Consider the following 11208-nt stretch of genomic DNA (forward strand, 5'->3'; position numbering starts at 1 on the left):
CAGTCCACCCCCTTCCTGACCCGCCCGCACACTGACAAGGAGTGTCTGACTTTGTCAGAAAACGCTAATAAGGGAATTTGGGGGAAGAGGCCAAGCCAGGGCACGAAGCGCGTTGCAGGTCAGGGAGGCCGGCGAGGGGCACCGTCCTCGCGTTTCTACACACTTAGCAGAACCACGTCTGGGGTCGAATAAAACTGTCTATTGAAGGGCAGTCCTCTCTGCCCGCTGTTGAGTCGCCGAGCCGGGAGCCGGGCGGGCGCCTCCTTTCCGCTCAGGGGTCCACGGAGGCGTCTCCTGCCTGAACGAAGGCCGTGGAAGGAGAGGTGAGCCCCGAGTAATGACGCAGAGTCACAGGGGCAGGGAGGCAGCGCAGGGGCCTCTGGGCCGCGAGCCGGGGCGCGTTTGCAGCGGACCCGCTGCCCCTGCTCCCTTCTCGTCGGGGTTCCTGCTGCTCCTGCAAAGCCTTCCCCAGGCAGAGGAGGGGACAGAGGCAGGCGGCCTGGGGGCCATTCCTGCCTTGCCCGCAGGTCGCAGCCTCTCCTGGGCTCCGTGCCACCCTGTGGGAAACGTGGGGGGAACTGATGAGATCTGGGGGCGCCGGGGAGACGCCTGGGTCCCCCCCCGAGACAGACGTGGGGCGGGAGCACACGCGGGGAGTATGGGGGCAGGACACCAGGAAGCAGGGCTGGGGGCAGACGGGGCAGGTGAGGCACACGTGACACCTGCTTTGCCCAGGGCGCCCGTGGAAACGTCCCCTGAGCCCCGCACCGGTGAGGCGTCGGCTCCACGGTCACCAGGCGGCCTTCCTTCAGCTCCACCCCTCCCTTGGCCACAGGGTCCCCCCGCCTGGCATGCACGGTGCCGTCACCTGAGCAGCGAGGGCCAGCGCGGTGGACACAGGTGTGGGGGCACCGATGTGCGGGCCACCTCTGTTTGGAACACAATAGGGGTTCCCGAGCCGGGCCAGCGTCCACTCCCCTTCATCAGCCTGAGACTTTCCAAGGTTTTCTAGGACTTTCTGGAAAGTCCTGGGGGTCTAAGACCAGCAGGAAGTCTTTGGAAAGGACTGGGCCCCATAGGAGGGGAAGGTGTGGGATGGAGACACTTCTCGAGAGTGACCGCTGAGCTCGGGTGGGGGCGGGGTCCCCTCTGCCACGTCCCCCCTCTGACCGTCTGCTGTCCACCTCAGGAGGCCCTGAGCGTCTGCCTGTCTGTCCGCGTGGCTGGTGTCCTCTGTGCCCGGGATGGCGTCTGCCCTGTTCTGGCTTCTCCACGAACCCTCCTGTGACGACGTGACAATGAAAGGAAAAGGAAGACGCCGTGTGTGCGTCCCGCCCGTCCCCACACGTCCCTTCGGGCCCCGGCTGCCCCCACACGTCCCTTCGGCAGGCGCGAGTCAAGGCCAGTCCACGGTTCCGGGAGGGAGAGGTGACGGTTGGTTCTTTGATGGCCAGGCTCTGTCCCTGCGGGAAGGGCGGGGGCCTCCAGCCTGCCCGGACTGGACCTCAAGGACTGTCTTGCAAGAGGGAAGGACAGCGGGGTCTTAATGGGAAACAAACTTCGGTGACTCTGATTTTCCAAACTCCTGGACAGGTGGGTTTCATGCTGAGATGTGTGCTCACGGGGCTTTCTCAGGAAACGATAACCCGCCTGCCCCGCCAGCCCGGCACCCGAGACGCCGGAGGCTTCTCCGCTCCGCTGGGCACTTTGGCTTGCAGGTCCTCGGGGGCATGTGGCTGAGGCCCGGCCCTGCCCCTGGGGCGTGGAGTCCGCCTAGAGAGGTTGCCCCTACCCGGGGTCCCGAGGGAGGGTCTGCCCGTGGGTCCGGGGCCGCCCCCCGCCCGCCCGCGCCCGGCTCACGGTGTGGGTGGTGGAGGGCCGCCGTCTCCAGCCGGCTGGGCCCTGGGCCGTCTCCACACACCCCCCTCCGCCCCCGCCTGCCGCCTCCTCCCCAGGTGTCGGCTCAAACTCACGTTCTGCACGGGCCCCCCGACGCCCACGGTGCCCCCCTCCGCAGCCCCCCCCTCGGTAGGCGTCAGCATGTACCCCGTGTGGCGGGGGCCTCGCTGCGTTGCCCGCGGCTCTGTGCTCAGCGGCGGCTCCGGGCCCGGGGGCGTCCGCTCACGGCACCGAGGCTCCCACGCGGCAGCCTGGCCCTCAGCCATCCTCAGGGACCTTCGGAGCACTGGGAGGCTGAGCCTGAGGCCGGGCCCAGTTAGGGGGGAGAATGAAGACTTTTGCCTTCAGAGGTTCCTAGCTCGCTTTGGGGGCTTTTCTTACAGCTGGCACCCTTTCCACCTGCCCCTCCTCTGTGGCCGCATGTACCCTGCCACCCTCTGCCCTCCCCCACGTCATCCAAATCTGCTGGTGAAATAGCCGGTACTAATTCAGACTGAAAGGTAAATGACTGCTAAGTCTTACAGTGGCCCTTTCCTTTATATCTTAGAACAGGATTTTCAGGTTTATTTATTTTTTATAATAACATTATTTTTTAATTTGAGGGGGAGGGGGAGGGGGAGAGAGAATCTTAAACAGGCTCAGCGTGCAGCCCAGCTTGGGGCTCAACCCCATGATCGTTGCCGGGATCGCGACCTGAGCCAAAATCAAGAGTCAGACGCTCAGGGGGCCTGGGGGGGCTCCGTCGGTGGAGCGTCCGGCTTCGGCTCAGGTCATGATGTTGCGGTTTACGGGTTCGAGCCCCGCGTCGGGCTCTGTGCTGACAGTTCGGGGCCTGGAGCCTGCTTCGGATTCTGCGTCTCCCTCTCTCTCTGCCCCTCCCCTGCTTATGCTCTTTCTCTGTCTGTCATAAATAAATAAAACGGTAAAAACAAAATTAAAAACGAGAAGAGCCAGACGCTCAACCGACTGAGCCACCCGTGGACTTTACGCCAAGAAATCCCGGGTCTGTGGCCGGTCCTGCCTGGGTGTTGGGAGGTGGGCCCGGGTCAGAGCTGCCTGGGGCTCAGCAGTGGGGGCCGCTCCCCAGCTGGTGGACACATCTTCCACCTCCCTCCCCACCTCCAGCCGAGATCCTCATTCTGAAGCCGTGGAACAGGACGTTCAGTCACAACTGGGGACATCAGAAGAGTGACAAACCGTGCGTCTCTCAGTCGACTGTTGTCCTTGGTAAACAGGGAGGCATCTGCCTCATTTCTCAGCTGCAAGGAGAGAAAGAGAAAAGGCTTGTTTAATCTGGTGCTTGGAGATAACGAGTGGAGAGCTATTTAGACGTCACCTGTCATCCTGAGCCCGGGAGGCTCCTCTTGGGGCTGGATTCACAGGGAGACACTCGGCATTTTCCAGAAGTAGCCCCTGTCCCCAAACACAAAGGTGGCTCTGCCAGATGCGTGTGGCCAAGATACCTGGGCATATGGCCCCGGGGGGCTCTCCGAAGCGAGGCGCCCACCCCACCCTGAAGGGCCCCGTCCCCTACGCAGCTCTGGTCTTAATTCAGTGGTTGTTGCTCACGGCGTGTGTGCTGTTGTCAGAGGTCAGAGGTGGCCAGGAAGGGGACAAGCCAGCTGCCCGCTTATGAGCCCGCAGCTGCAGCCTGGGGCAGAGGAAAGGAGCTGGGACAAAGTGGGGCAGGGGAAGGAGCGGGGGAAGAAGGGAGAAGAGGAGGAAGGGAGGGGGAGGGAGGAGGGGAGGAGGGAGGAGGAGGGAGAGGGGAAGGGGAGGGTGGGGGAGGGGTGGAGGAGAGGAAGGAGGAGGAGGAGGGGTGGAGGGGAGGGGCATCTTGGAGGAAGAAGCCCGGAGGACCCTCCTCGCCAAGATGTACCCTTCATGCGGTATTTCCTTGTGATCAGACAGGCGTCCCCCAAGCTTCATTATACAACCCTCATTTTATATACATATTTATTTAAATGTTGATTTGGGGAGAGAGAGAGAGAGACAGCGCAAGCAGGGGAGGGGCAGAGAGGGAGGGAGAGAATCCCCAGCGGGCCCCCCACCACCCGCGCAGAGCCCAACGCGGGGCTCAAATTCACAAACTGAGACCGAGACCTGAGCTGAGATCGGGAGTCAGACGTTTAACCCACTGAGCCCCCCCCCCAGCGCCCCTAACCTTCATTTTAAACGACGCCCCTGGTGTTTCTCAGGACAAGGACTCCGCCGTCCGCGGCCATGACCGGCTTTACCTGGCCCCTCCGGGCCCGGGGCGCTGCAAGAACGCGTTTATTTCCTGAGGGGCGGACCGTCCGGCCGGGCCGGGTGCTGGATGGTCAGCGAGCCGGCCGCTCGCCCTGGTGGGCCGGGTGCAGGCCCAGGCAGCGGGAACCCGCGGTCTGCCCTTGAACACGTCCTGGCCGGGGCGCCCGCCCGCCCGCCGCTCCAAGTGCGGCTTTGACACCCCCCCCCCCGCAACAGCCGCTGGCCTCCGCCGGCGGGAGCGTGTGCACAGCAGCAGCGACCCTGGACTCACGCTTGGTGTGCCGCGTGTGTTGTCGGACTCTCCCCACCAAGTGAGCTAGACGGAGGGATGCGCTAAGAAAAGAAAGAAGACAGTTCGCCCACAGGGCCGCCCTGTAAGGTCCCGCGTGCCGTGGACCCACGCGGTTCACACCCGTGTTGCTCGAGGGCGGACGGCGCCCGCAAGGTGCTCCCAGGCCCACGGCCCCTGAGTTCACGCTCTCTCCCCTTCAGACCAAACGAGAGACGCCCCACGGGTGAGGCCACCGCGGGCAGCGCAAAGGGACAGTGTGCGGAGGTGCCCCCACGAGCCGTCTCTGGGGAGCCAGGGTAGCTGAGGGGGGGGGTGGAGGGGCAGAGCGGCCGGGTCCTTCCCCCTTCCGGCCCCACCGGCTCCACCCGCCCCTCCCGTCCCTCCATCACCACCATCCGTGTTGCTAGGACAGAAGAGGGGTCCACCGGCCCGTGTGCCCTAGCTTGACCGCCCGCTGGCTCCGGACGGGGCTGCGGGGCCCGCAGTGGCTCACATGTGCTGCTCTGAGCCTCCCTGGGAAGGTGGCAAATACAGACACAGACCAGTCTTCATTACTGTGGGTGTTGTGACGATGCCAGGGCCCAGACGGGGCCAGCAGAGGACGGGACTGGGGACCTCCAGGCTCTGGATGAGTGACTTCTGGGGGCGGCGATGCCCCTCGCGTTGCTCCCGTGCACGTGAGTGACTCCTGGGGGCGAGGTCCTGGGGGGGTCCTGGGGACGGCCCCGCACGACGTGCAGTACCGATCACGCTGTGAATTAAACACAGAACGTAATTGCCGCGGGAGCAGCCCTTAGAGGACAGCGGATCATACACAGAACAGGCGTCACACGGTCATCAGATGCGCGTTTCTAACGTGCTGCCGATTAAAATAAATCTGAGCGTAAATGATCAGAGTAATTGCTCTCTACACCTCGTCTCTGTGCCCCAGGGAGCGGCCAGCACGGCCACTGGCCTCCGACCAGATCAGAAAGGGGCCACCTGGGGTCCTGGAGCCACCAGGGGTGACCGGGCATCTTTGGAGCTCCACCCAGACGGATCAGCTCTTCCTCTCCTCGCCCCGGGAGGCGGGTCCCCATCCGGGCCCCATTTGCGGATGGGAACACTGAGGCAGAGGGGCCAACATTCCTTGCTCAAGGTCAAACCACCTGTGAGTGCCAGAGCAGGGATCGGAACCCCGCCCCAGGGTCAGCACTCTAGAAGTGAACGTGTGTATGTGCGTGCAGGGGCACGGCCACGCGTGCACACGGACATGTGAGCACACGTATGCCCCAGAGTTGAGTCTACACCCTCAGGTTGCTTCCCGCCCTCCCCCAAGGGGTGGCTCTCCCCAGGCTGCACATCGGGAATTTGGGGAGGGCTGGGTGGGCGTGGTGCTCGGGACCCAGCAGCCCCCCCACTTCGGAGGGAGGTGTCCCGTGGGAGGTCCTCGCACCGGTGCTGTGGGCAGCCTGTCCCCGGCCCAGGCCTCTGGCCAATGAGGCTGACGGTGGGGCGTCCGCCGGGGATCCAGCCAGGAGGCGGCTCTCCCCGGCCACGGTGGCCCCGTTCCCCTGGGGCCTCTGTCCTGCCTTTTCTCCCTCATCCTGTGTCCACACACTTACCTCGTGTCCACACAGTTACCTCGTGTTAACCGTAGAGGTTTCCACGGGGACTCGGACGGCCCGCGTGGCAGGACACCAGGCGGCTTCCGCATTCCCAGTGCTGCGTGTGGCCGCTTCCTTCGGGGGCGTCTCGGAACCGAAACCTGATAATTGTGCCCGGCCCTCCCTGCACGGGGGCGGGGCCGTGCCCTGGACCAGGACCCCCCTCAGGGCCCAGGGCTGAAATCCTGCCAGAACGACAGACATCGCCCCCAGCTCTGGGGGCCGTGTGGCCGTCCCAGTAAGGACCCGCCTCGTTAGCAGACCTCCCTCTGGTCACGCCCTCACGTGCTGGGCAGGGTGGGGGCTCCGGGGTCCCCTCTCATGAGGACGTTAATCCCATGACGAGCCCCCCACCGCTCCACGGGGGCCAGGCCCTCAGCATGAGAACATTCGATTCATGACACTCGTCCCTGCCAGCGTGCCGCCGTGGGGCCGGTCGGATCCTCAGTCTTCCCATCTGTAAAACGGGCAGTTCCACCCCCCTGCGGATGGGGACACGCGGCTCTGGGCACAGGGGCCACCCTCCCCACCGTCCCCCCATCTTCCCTCGCCCCGTTCTTCCTCCTGCCCTTCCAGGCCTGGGTCCCAGGACTCATCTCTGCCGCACAGGACGTGCCCGCTGGGAGCTTTGAGGCCACACGGCTCCGGCAGGACGCAGTGGGGCCAGGGGACACCGTTCACGCTGTGGGGTGTGAGCGTGTGGACTCGACTGACCCCCTGACACACTCTGCCCCAACTCCTTCTTTGGGTTCTTGGTCCAGATGCCGAAGCCAGGCTGCCATCTTGGAACACTGGGGTGGGAAGGGGGTGTGAGGGGGCGGGAGGAGGTGTGAGGGGGTGGGAAGGGGTGGGAGGAGGTGGGAGGGGGTGGGAGGGGGTGGGAGGGGGTGGGAAGGGGTGGGAGAGGGTGAGAAGGGATGGGGAGGGGTGGGAGGGGGTGTGAGGGGGTGGGAGGAGGTGGGAAGGGGTGGGAGAGGGTGAGAAGGGATGGGGAGGGGTGGGAGGGGGTGTGAGGGGGTGGGAGGAGGTGGGAAGGGGTGAGAGGCGGTGGGAGGGGGTGGGAAGGGGTGGGAAGGGGTGAGAAGGGATGGGGAGGGGTGGGATGGGGTGAGTGGGGGTGGGAGGGGGTGGGAGGGGGTGAGAAGGGATGGAAGGGGTGAGAGGTGGTGGGAGGGGGTGGGAAGGGGTGGGAGGGGGTGGGAATGGATGTGGAGGGGGTGGGAGGGGGTGGGAGGGGGTGAGAAGGAATGGAAGGGGTGAGAGGTGGTGGGAGGGGGTGGGAAGGGGTGGGAGGGGGTGGGAGGGGGTGAGAAGGAATGGAAGGGGTGAGAGGTGGTGGGAGGGGGTGGGAAGGGGTGGGAGGGGGTGGGAGGGGGTGAGAAGGAATGGAAGGGGTGAGAGGTGGTGGGAGGGGGGTGGGAAGGGGTAGGAGGGGGGGGGAATGGATGTGGAGGGGGTGGGAGGGGGTGGGAGGGGGTGAGAAGGGATGGAAGGGGTGAGAGGTGGTGGGAGGGGGTGGGAAGGGGTGGGAGGGGGTGGTGGAGGGGGTGGGAGGGGGGGGGGGGGGGAGGGGGAAGGGGGGGGGGGTGGTGGGAGGGGTGGGAGGGGGTGGGAATGGATGTGGAGGGGGGGGAGGGGGTGGGAGGGGGTGGGGGGGGGGGGGAGGGAGGGGGGGGGGGTGGGAGGGGGTGGAAGGGGTGAGAGGGGGTGGGAGGGGGGGGAGGGGGTGGGAAGGGGTGGGAAGGGGTGGGAGGGGGTGGGAAGGGATGGGGGGGGTTGGAAGGGGTGAGGGGGGGGGGAGGGGGTGGGAGGGGGTGGGAAGGGGGGGGGGGAGAAGGGATGGGGAGGGGTGGGATGGGGGGTGGGGGTGGGATGGGGTGGGAGGCGGTGGGAGGGGTGGAAGGGGGTGAGAAGGGATGGGGAGGGGTCGGGGGGGGGGGGGTAAGGGGGGGGGGGAGGGGGTGAGGGGGGGGGGGTGGGAGGGGGTGGGAGGGGGTGGGAGGGGCGGGAGGGGTTGGGAGGGCTGGAAGGGGATGAGAAGGGATGGGGAGGGGTGGGAGGGGGTGGGAGGGGTGGTAGGGGGTGAGAAGGGATGGGGGGTGGGAGGGGGTGGGAAGGGGTGGGAGGGGTGAGAAGGGATGGGGAGGGGTTGGAGGAGGTGGGAAGGGGTGGGAGGGGGTGAGAAGGGATGGGAGGGGTGGGAGGCTGTGGGAAGGGGTGGGAGGGGGGGGGGATGGGAGGGGGGGGGGGGAGGGGGGGAGGGGGTGGGAAGGGGTGGGAGGGGTGACAGGGGGGGGGGGGAGGGGGGGGGGGGGGGGGGGGGGGGGACGGGAGGGGTGGGAGGGGGTGGGAAGGGGTGGGGGGGGGGGAGGGGTGGGAGGGGGGGGGGGGGGTGGGAGGGGTGGGGGTGGGAGGGGGTGGGAGGGGTGGGAGGGGGGGGGGGGTGGGGGGGGTGGGAGGGGGTGGGAGGGGTGGGAGGGGGTGGGAGAGGGGGGGGGGGGGGTGGGTGGGGGTGGGAGGGAGGATGGGAGGGGTTGGAAGGGGTGAGAGGGGGTGGGAGGAGTTGGGAGGGGGTGGGGGGGGGTGGGAGTGGGAAGGGGGGGGAGGGGGGGGGGGGGGGGGGGGGGGGGGGGGGGGTGGGAGGGGGGGTGGGGGGGTGAGAGGGGGTGGGAGGGCGTGGGAGGGGTGGGGGGGGGTGGGAGGGGGTGGGAAGGGGTGGGAGAGGGTGAGAAGGGATGGGGAGGGGTGGGAGGGGGTGTGAGGGAGTGGGAGGAGGTGGGAGGGGGTGGGAGGGGGTGGGAGGGGGTGGGAAGGGGTGAGAGGGGGTGGGAAGGGGTGAGAGGCGGTGGGAGGGGGTGGGAAGGGGTGGGAGAGGGTGAGAAGGGAGGGGTGGGGGTGGGGGGGGGTGGGGGGAGGGGGGGGGGGGGGGGGGGGGAGGGGGGGGTGGGGGGGGGGGGGGTGGGGGAGGGGTGGGAGGGGGTGGGAGGGGGGGGGGGGTGAGAGGGGGTGGGAAGGGGGGTGGGAGGGGTGGGAAGGGGTGGGGGGGGGGGGGGGGGGGGGTGGGAGGGGGGGAGGGGTGGGAGGGGTGGGTGGGGGGGGGGGGAGGGGTGGGAGGGGGTGGGGGGGGTGGGGGGGGGAGGGGGGGGAAGGGGTGGGAGGGGGTGGGAGGGGGTGAGGGGGTGGGAGGGGTGGGAGGGGTGGGAGGGGTGGAAGGGGGTGAGAAGGGATGGGGAGGGGTGGGAGGGGGTGGGAAGGGGTGGGAGGGGGTGGGAGGGGGTGAGAAGGGATGGGGAGGGGTGGGAGGGGGTGGGAGGAGGTGGGAGGGGCGGGAGGGGTTGGGAGGGCTGGAAGGGGATGAGAAGGGATGGGGAGGGGTGGGAGGGGGTGGGAGGGGTGGGAGGGGTGGAAGGGGGTGAGAAGGGATGGGGAGGGGTGGGAGGGGGTGGGAAGGGGTGGGAGGGGGTGGGAGGGGGTGAGAAGGGATGGGGAGGGGTGGGAGGGGTGGGAGTGGGGAGGGGCGGGAGGGGGTGGGGGGCGGGAGGGGTTGGGAGGGCTGGAAGGGGATGAGAAGGGATGGGGAGGGGTGGGAGGGGGTGGGAGGGGGTGGGAGGGGGTGGGAGGGGGGGTGGGAGGGGGTGGGAGGGGTGGGAGGGGTGGGAGGGGTGGGGGGGGGGGGGGGAGGGGTGGGAGGGGTGGGAGGGGGTGGGAGGGGGGGGGGGGGGGGGGGGGGGGTGGTGGGGGGGGGAGGGGGGGGTGAGAAGGGATTGGAGGGGGGGGAGGGGGGGGGGGGGGGTGAGGGGTGGGAGGGGGGGTGGGAGGGGTGGAAGGGGGTGAGAAGGGATGGGGAGGGGTGGGAGGGGGTGGGAAGGGGTGGGAGGGGGTTAGAAGGGATGGGGAGGGGTGGGATGGGGTGAGTGGGGGTGGGGGGGGGTGGGAGGCGGTGGGAGGGGTGGAAGGGGGTGAGAAGGGATGGGGAGGGGTTGGAGGGGGTGGGAAGGGGTGGGAGGGGGTGAGAAGGGATGGGAGGGGTGGGAGGCTGTGGGAAGGGGTGGGAGGGGATGAGAAGGGATGGGAGGGGTGGGAGGGGGTGTGAGGGGGTGGGAGGGTTGGGAGAGAGTGAGAAGGGATGGGGAGAGATGGGAGGGGGTGGGAAGGGGTGGGAGGGGTGACAGGGGACAGGATGGGTGGGAGGGGGTGGGAAGGGGTCAGAGGGGGTGACAGGGGATTGGAGGGGTGGGAGGGGGGTGGAAGCGGTGGGAGGGGTGGGAAGGGGTGGGAGGGGGTGAGAAGGGATGGGAGGGGTGGGAAGGGGTGAGAGGGGGTGGGAGGGGTTGGGAGGGGGTGGGAAGGGGTGGGAAGGGGTGGGGGGGGGTGGCAAGGGTTGAGAGGTGGTGGGAGGGTGTGAGAGGGGGTGAGAAAGAATAGAAAGGGTGGGAAGTGGTGAGAGGGGGTGGGAGGGCGTGGGAGGGGTGGGAGGGGGTGAGAAGGGATGGGAGGGGTTGGAAGGGGTGAGAGGGGGTGGGAGGGGTTGGGAGGGGGTGGGAAGGGGTGGGAAGGGGTGGGGGGGGTGGGCCACAAGGTCAGGCCCTGGCAGCCCCACGCCCAGGATCCCGCACATTGGAACCGTGCTCCTCTCTGATGGAAGCTGCTGTCCCTCGCGGGCGGTGAGACCTCTTCCTGGGGCTGACCCGGGACCTGCCCCTCCAGCCTCTCGTCCCCACCTCGCCACAGGCCGGACCACCGGGGGATCTCCAGTGTGACTCCGCCAGCCTCGCCTCCAGCCCGAAGGCCCATCTCCTGGTTGGTGGGAGGGGGCCTGCTCGGCCCCGGGCACTCTGCCCCCCAGACCTGCCCCTGCTAGTTGACTCCTTGACACTCCGTGTCCCCGGATGCCCTTCCCCGGCCGGCCTGGGCCAGAGGTCACCCGGGTGAGCCTGGCGGACCCCATCCTGGGGACCCCACGGGCCGGGGGCGCAGCAGGGCAGACCGGCATGGACGCGGCTGTCAGGACGTGCTTATGGGGTGCGCGTGTGCACGGAAGATGCTGTGTCCCCTCGACGGCCACAGCGCGGCTCGCGGTCAGAGCCCTGCTGGAGGACATTACCCCAATCCCAGCATTGA

The 11208-nt window shown here is 68.2% G+C and overlaps 1 protein-coding gene across 1 annotated transcript; it reads right to left on the reverse strand.

Moving 5' to 3' along the window:
- Positions 1-271: 271 nt before the first annotated feature.
- LOC122214812 (basic proline-rich protein-like) lies at positions 272-10011 on the reverse strand (the record flags this gene model as incomplete). The annotated part of the gene is made up of 10 exons (XM_042930058.1): positions 272-463; positions 869-1036; positions 1974-2199; positions 3097-3158; positions 7579-7681; positions 7714-7959; positions 8018-8082; positions 8278-8744; positions 8974-9393; positions 9663-10011. Coding segments are annotated over 10 exons (2298 nt in total), but the record flags the coding sequence as incomplete, so codon positions are not given.
- Between the last annotated feature and the right edge of the window lie 1197 nt (positions 10012-11208).

The sequence above is a fragment of the Panthera leo genome, chromosome A3, assembly GCF_018350215.1.
Source record: "Panthera leo isolate Ple1 chromosome A3, P.leo_Ple1_pat1.1, whole genome shotgun sequence".
NCBI lineage: Eukaryota > Metazoa > Chordata > Mammalia > Carnivora > Felidae > Panthera > Panthera leo.